Source organism: Aulonocara stuartgranti, assembly GCF_965226115.1.
Source record: "Aulonocara stuartgranti genome assembly, chromosome: 13".
Taxonomy (NCBI): Eukaryota; Metazoa; Chordata; class Actinopteri; order Cichliformes; family Cichlidae; genus Aulonocara; species Aulonocara stuartgranti.
The window spans coordinates 6981134-6987511 of record NC_138949.1 but is presented as its reverse complement, the minus strand read 5'-3'; the positions used below and the strand labels follow the sequence as shown (position 1 = coordinate 6987511).

The 6378-nt window shown below is 43.2% G+C and overlaps 1 protein-coding gene across 1 annotated transcript; it reads left to right on the top strand.

Moving 5' to 3' along the window:
- Positions 1–486: 486 nt before the first annotated feature.
- On the top strand, positions 487–6355 carry pex13 (peroxisomal biogenesis factor 13). The gene is made up of 4 exons (XM_082556737.1): positions 487–897; positions 4147–4865; positions 5131–5253; positions 5422–6355. The coding sequence occupies exons 1-4, from the start codon at positions 824–826 to the stop codon at positions 5805–5807; spliced, it is 1302 nt and encodes a 433-aa protein (XP_082412863.1). The 5' UTR covers positions 487–823; the 3' UTR covers positions 5808–6355.
- Positions 6356–6378: the final 23 nt, after the last annotated feature.

The window sequence follows — 6378 nt, the reverse complement described above, 5'->3', positions numbered from 1 at the left end:
ATACCAAAAATGATTTCATAGAATTAAAGGAAAGCATTAGAAATGTGCATGAAGAAACAAGAAAGACCTCAGCATTAATATTTAGACTTGGACAAGACTAAGACTTTTCCTTAAACAGATATTTCCTGTTTATTTTATTTCAGAAAATAAAAGTTAAGTCTAACCTCACAGATGTCAGAGAACTCACAAAATTAACCGCATAAGGTCATATTTTGGCATAATAGATAGAAAATTTACTTAAATGATGCATTTTGTCAACATTACACTACAGGTCCACAGAGTACTTCACACTGCAGTAACTGAGCTATCACTGTCAAAAGGTTCCTCTGTGGAACAGTGGAGTGGAACGCGGGGGCAAACACCAATTTTGGGCTACTTTTTTGACAGTGAGAGCTCAGTTACTGCAGTGTAACTCCACACCAGATGGTGGCGGTAAAGCGTCTATTCTATGTTTTTAAACAACGATAAAAAAAAAAAACCCAAAGGAGAAGTGGAAATACGGAGTAACCTAAAAATCAAACTGGATCTGGTTGAGTTGTTGCGAATGGAATCAGGAAGTAAAAGTTATCAGGCCTTATTTCAGTTTTTAAAAGAGGGGAACCTGTTTGGCAGGATTTGAGATTTTTTTTTTTGTCGTCGTTCCAGACCATACTCCATACCAGTTGGTGGCGGTAATGCACCTTTCAATTGTTTGCCAACCGCCAATATAACTGTAAGAAAGAAGAAGAAGAAGAAGAAGAAGAGGAAATACGGGTAGGCAGTAGTGGAAGGAGATTCTGCGAGGGCTCTATATTATTTGTGTACTGTGCACATATATTTTGCTATGGATTCACAGCCCCCGACACGGCCATGGGAAAGGCGGATTCCTGGCTCAGTTGGTGCACCTTTAAATTACAGGTGAGCGAATTTCGGAGGGGCCGCAGTCGCGAGAAGTCCCTCGTGTTTACAGCTGCAGCTGCTCGCAGTTGAAATGCTAAAGTTGTCGCTGTCACTTCGTGCAGGAGTTGTTAGACGACAGTTGACATTTTGTTTTAATAATTGACACGATGGTGAAAATTATTGCAAAACGATGAGTCGTGTTTGCGATTGTAAGAGTAATTGGTTGCCATTAAAAATGCCCCAAAAACAAAAACGGCAACTAATTATTTATCTGCACAGCCGTATAAGTGGCTAACTGCTAGTTTGGTCCTCTGAGGCCGTGTCCTAGGCAGTGCGTCTCGCTAGATTTCTCTCTCTTCTGTTGATTGAGCGTTTTTGTTTGTTTGTTTTGTTGCAATTCTGGTTAACAAGTGAAATTAATAAAAGCCCCAGAAATATTTGAATTGCATTTTTGTTTGTTCTGTAGTTGTTAACAGTCAATTCAGAAGAAAATGTAGCTGCTGTCTTCCTGTTGCTGTTTGCCAACAAACTCAGTTCCTTCGCCCGATAATTTCCTGCAGAAAATGCATATAGAGATATAGCCTCTGCAGAGCGTCTAGGGTCTGGCCCGGGGCCTCCTGGTTGTCCATGCTTGGAACGCCTCACCTAGGAGGCGTCCTTGCCAGATACCTAAATCGTCTCATCTGCCTCTCTTCAGTGTGAAGGAATAGCAGTTCTACGCTGAGCCCCTTTCGAGTAACTGAACTCTTCACCCTGTCTTTAAGGGAGAGGCCAGCCACCCTTAGAGAAGCTCTTGTTTTTTTTGGTTTTTTTCCATTTGTCAGTCCTCTGCTCACCTGTCCCCAAACTCGTAAACAAGACCCAGAGAAGATTAAACTCCTCCGCTTGCTGCTGCAAGTCATATTTTTTTTAATTGTCTTATTATTATATTCGGATAATTATAAAAATATATGTACAACAGTTTGTTTATGCTGTCCGCTGGCATTTGTGTATATACAGCAGTATTCTCAAACAAGCAATAGTGAACGCACCAGTGTGAGGCAAATTCCACAATCACAGTTCAATCAGTCCCCCCCCCACCTGACACTTTTTTCCACTTTAAGGGGGGAAATGGAATTAAATCTGCACACATCTTTATCTTTTTTGGACATATCAACATATCCTTTTAAGGTTAAGAGAATATGGTCATCAGATTGGAGAAGCTGAACAATCAGAGCTGTGATAATGATATTTGAGGTGTGTTGACTGGTTCATAACGTCAGCTCACATGAGAAAACATCCCATGCTAAAAGTTGCCGGTAGCTGCTGGTTGATGGTGAGCGGCACTGTGAATTTACTGTGTATTTTCCACAGTCTGTACAGATGAAGAGTAGCAGAGCTGGAGATGAGACGGGAGGAAGAGTTGACTCAATTCAATTACAGTTTATGTATATAGCATTAATCACTAGTGATGGGCAGATGAAGCCCCATGAAGCACTGAAGCTTTTCATCCAATTGGTTCACCCCAACGCGAAGCTTCATGAAGCTTCATTTGCTCTAGCAGGACACCTACTGGACGTAAAAATAATAGCTGGCATGAATTTGAAGAGTGTGGCCTTTTGCACACAGCCTGTAAATGTCAACAACAAAAGGAGTGTGTAAAACATGTATATTGTAGTGATGGCAGTATACTGTGTATATTTATAGTGGCAGTATGGGAAATGATTATTTGGAAATGCTTAAAATGGAAATGATCATTTACTGTGAGGTGAGGTGTGGTTGGGGTGTGGACAGTAGTTGTGCTTTTGTAACGTTGAGGTATGGACAGCTACACACTGAGGCTTTGAGGCTCAGTCCTGCCTGTTCACATTTTATTCTGTAAAAACTAAATTTTCACTGCTTTTATGACCTTTTTAGTGGGGAGAACATAGCTAGGATTTAATGATTTAACAAATCTTTTAAATCCTTTGTCCTCCACAATGCTAAATAGCTGTGAGTCCTCAATCACCATGCTGACCAGGTCTTCATCTATTTGAGATTGTTCTCCTGAGGAAAGACAATAAAGACAAAGCACAAATATAAATATCACACACGTAACTTATAACAGTTGTATAATATTGTTATATCATTTAGTAACATTACTGCATGCTATATTATCATTGCATTTGATGGCTCACCTGGTCTTGCTCCACGATCGGTGTCCCCCTTATTCTCATGCAAAGCTCTGTAGTGCCTAAGCATGGATGAGGTGTTGCTGTTATATCCCAGCTCCCTGGCACATAGCAAACACTTCACCTTGTACAAAAGTCAAGACAGCTCAACATAAGTTTTATTGCAGCATCAGTATCATGAAAATACATCTTCTGTAGAAATTTACATACCTTGTTGGGAGGAATAAGATCAAAATGTTCCCACACAGGGGAGGACATCCTCCTCTTCTTAGCTGGCTCCATTCTCTCCTGACTTTCTCTCCTCACTCTCATAAACCTCCAAACTGTCTCCAAACTCTCACTAACCGCAACTCTCCATCAAACACCCACATTTTTGAATGAAGTCTGAGGGGTTTATATCTGTCATAGCTCGCGGCAAAGTTCGAACCACTTCATGAACCAGTCACGTGGTACAGCCGGGCAGCGAGGCTTCGGACGTCATCATTTTCAGCTCCTCCCATAAATGAAGCAAGCCTCGATACGCGCTTCGCGGAAACGCCCCCTCCATTACTCGACACACGCTCCGAAGCCTCGATACAGAACGTCCCATCACTATTAATCACAACAACAGTCACCTCAAGACACTTTATACGGCAAGGTGGAGGCCCTATTGTAATACAGAGAAAACTAAATGATCAAAACAACCCTTTTGAGCGAGCACTTGGTGACTGTGGGAAGGAAAAACACCATTTTAACTGGAAGAAACTTCCAGCAGAACCAGGTATAGGGAGGGGCAGCCTCTGAGGACTGGTTGGGGTTGAGGGGAGGGAGAAAGGACAAAGGACACGCTGTGGAAGAGAGCCACTCTATAGAATAGAATAATCCTTTAATTGTCCCACAAGGGGTAATTTGGTTGTAACAGCAGCCAGAAAGACACATATACAAACAAACAGTACACAGGACAGAAACGTACACAATTTTTCTTACATATTTACATATTTGAGCTGTTGAGCAGTTTGTGGACTGTGGTTTAGCTTGACTCCATGACGTTTCTGAACTAATGCTTTGCTCAATTAATGTTGCAATGAATTATGGGTGGATTTTACTGATATTCTATCTTTATGTTGTCACCAAACAGATCTACAGATTTGGGACTAGCTAGAGGCTCCTCCACCTCTGCTGGCCCTTCTGTCCTGCCCAGGATGGCGCCCCCGGTGCCCCCTCGTCAGGTCCAGCAGTCCTACCGTCCATCCTACAGCTCCTTCTCCCAATCTTACAGCCCCTATGGGAGCTCCATCTATGGTGGCTACAGTCCTTACAGCTACGGCTATGGTGGAGGCTATGGTAGCGGCTATGGTGGCGGCTACAGCCTGGGAGGATACAGACACACACCTCACCTTGAAGACGTCCCCCCCAGCAGGTTTGTGCAGCAGGCAGAAGAAAGTAGCCGCGGTGCCTTTGAGTCCATCGAGAGCATCGTCCATGCGTTTGCTTCAATAAGCATGATGATGGACGCCACCTTTTCTGCGCTACATAACGGTTTCCGTGCCGTACTGGAAGTAGTCAACCACGTCACACGACTGCGCGTGCACCTCACCCGGGTTTTGTCAAAGTTTGCTCTGGTGCGCACATTGCACTACTTGTACCGCTTGGTGCAGAAGCTGCTCGGGCGGAGGCTAGACCCTGAGGTCGAAGCCCTGTGGCCCAACCCCAGTGAGGCCACTGGTATGAGATCATCCAGAGAGATGGAGGACCAGGCAGTTAAATCCTGGCCCATCTTAATGTTTTTTGCTCTAGTCTTGGGTGTACCCTACCTTATCTGGAAGCTGAGCTCCACTGCTGACTCTGAAATCAAAGGTAAGGCTTGCAGATGGAACAGCAAGCACTCACATATTCATAAAGATACATTTTGTTTTGTTGTTTGCAATACACATGTAAAGATGAGTCTGCTTGTATGACATCATGTGCCTTTTTGTAACTCTGTGGCAAATAAATTGGGTATCATAGCTCCATATGCCATTAGTCACTTTACAACTGACAGTACAAAGCAAGTGGACTTGTTTTTAATTAAAACAAGTTAAAATTATGAATGTCTTTAATTCAGTTTCCTTGCTTGATTTAGACACTAACTGGGCAAGTGGGGAGGACGACCACGTGGTGGCCAGAGCAGAATATGATTTTACAGCTGCTTCTCAGGAGGAGCTTTCTATGCAAGCTGGAGAGATGCTCAACCTCGCTCCTAAAGGTGATGAGCTTTTTACTGGCTGCGGGACATTTGATTCTGAGTGCTTTGACCAAAAACCTTCTATTTTTGTTTTCCTTATCTTGGGAATAACAGATGAGGGCTCTTCTTTTGTGTGAGCGTGCACCATGTTTACAACTATCACAGTGTTTTCCTCTTCCTCGTGTGTAGAGCTACAGCCCCGTGTGCGTGGCTGGCTCCTGGCCAGTGTGGACGGTGAGACCACAGGGCTCATCCCAGCCAACTACGTTAAGATCCTCGGCAAGAGGAGAGGCCGCCGGGCCGCAGATATGGAGAGGCTCGCTCAGGCCCAGCGGGCGAACACACAGGAACCCCAAACAAGCTTGGCTGCACAAATGCAGACAACTGGAGCCCAAGGCTTTACCCCGGACCCCGCCTCTGCCTCTGCCTCAGCCTCTTCTTCTGCCTCGGCTTCCTCAGAGGACCTTCTGGAGTCAGCGTACAGGGAAACACCTGCTTCATTCAATCAGGGATCATCCACCTCCACCATGCCCTCCAACACACCACTTAACATCCCTGAAAAGACTGATCCATGATCTTTGTGTCCATAAATGTTCATTCATAACAGCGGTTTGCTCAGTGTGTAACTCTGGAGCTTAACTAATAATCTGCGGTTAGTTCATATTTTGGGGTGGTGGACAATCCACAGACCTCATCAGGAACTGTTAAAGTAATTTTCGATTCAATTTTTTTTAACGCAGTATGGACCTTCTTATTACTTGCCAAGAATTGTTTCCATGCACAAGGCTCACTGCGTCTGAAAATCTGAGCTGAATTTTTATTTTTAAACTCAAAGCTTTTACAAAAATAAACAAATGAGTATTCTAAAATGTGTTTTTAGGCGCACTGGCACATTATGTGTACAAGGACAGTGTAAGAACACAGTTAAGGTGTTTTGTTTGATCATGTGATCACATTTTGTTTTGACCCTCACATGTTTGGGTTTCTGTATAGTTTTCTGTGACGTTAATTTGATCTATTCAGAATAAGAAAGGGGCGAATTTTGCACATTTTCAACAGTTACCATTCAGAAATTTTTGGAATATTTAATATGATTATTATGAAAATAAATAATTTAAAAATCGTTTTTGTCCATTGTGCTATAAG

Coding starts and splice junctions, on each gene's coding strand:
- pex13 (XM_082556737.1), top strand. CDS start 824: ATGGATTCACAGCCCCCGACACGGCCATGGGAAAGGCGGATTCCTGGC. Junction 4,866..5,130: donor TGCTGACTCTGAAATCAAAG/GTAAGGCTTGCA, acceptor TGCTTGATTTAG/ACACTAACTGGGCAAGTGGG. Junction 5,254..5,421: donor GCTCAACCTCGCTCCTAAAG/GTGATGAGCTTT, acceptor CCTCGTGTGTAG/AGCTACAGCCCCGTGTGCGT.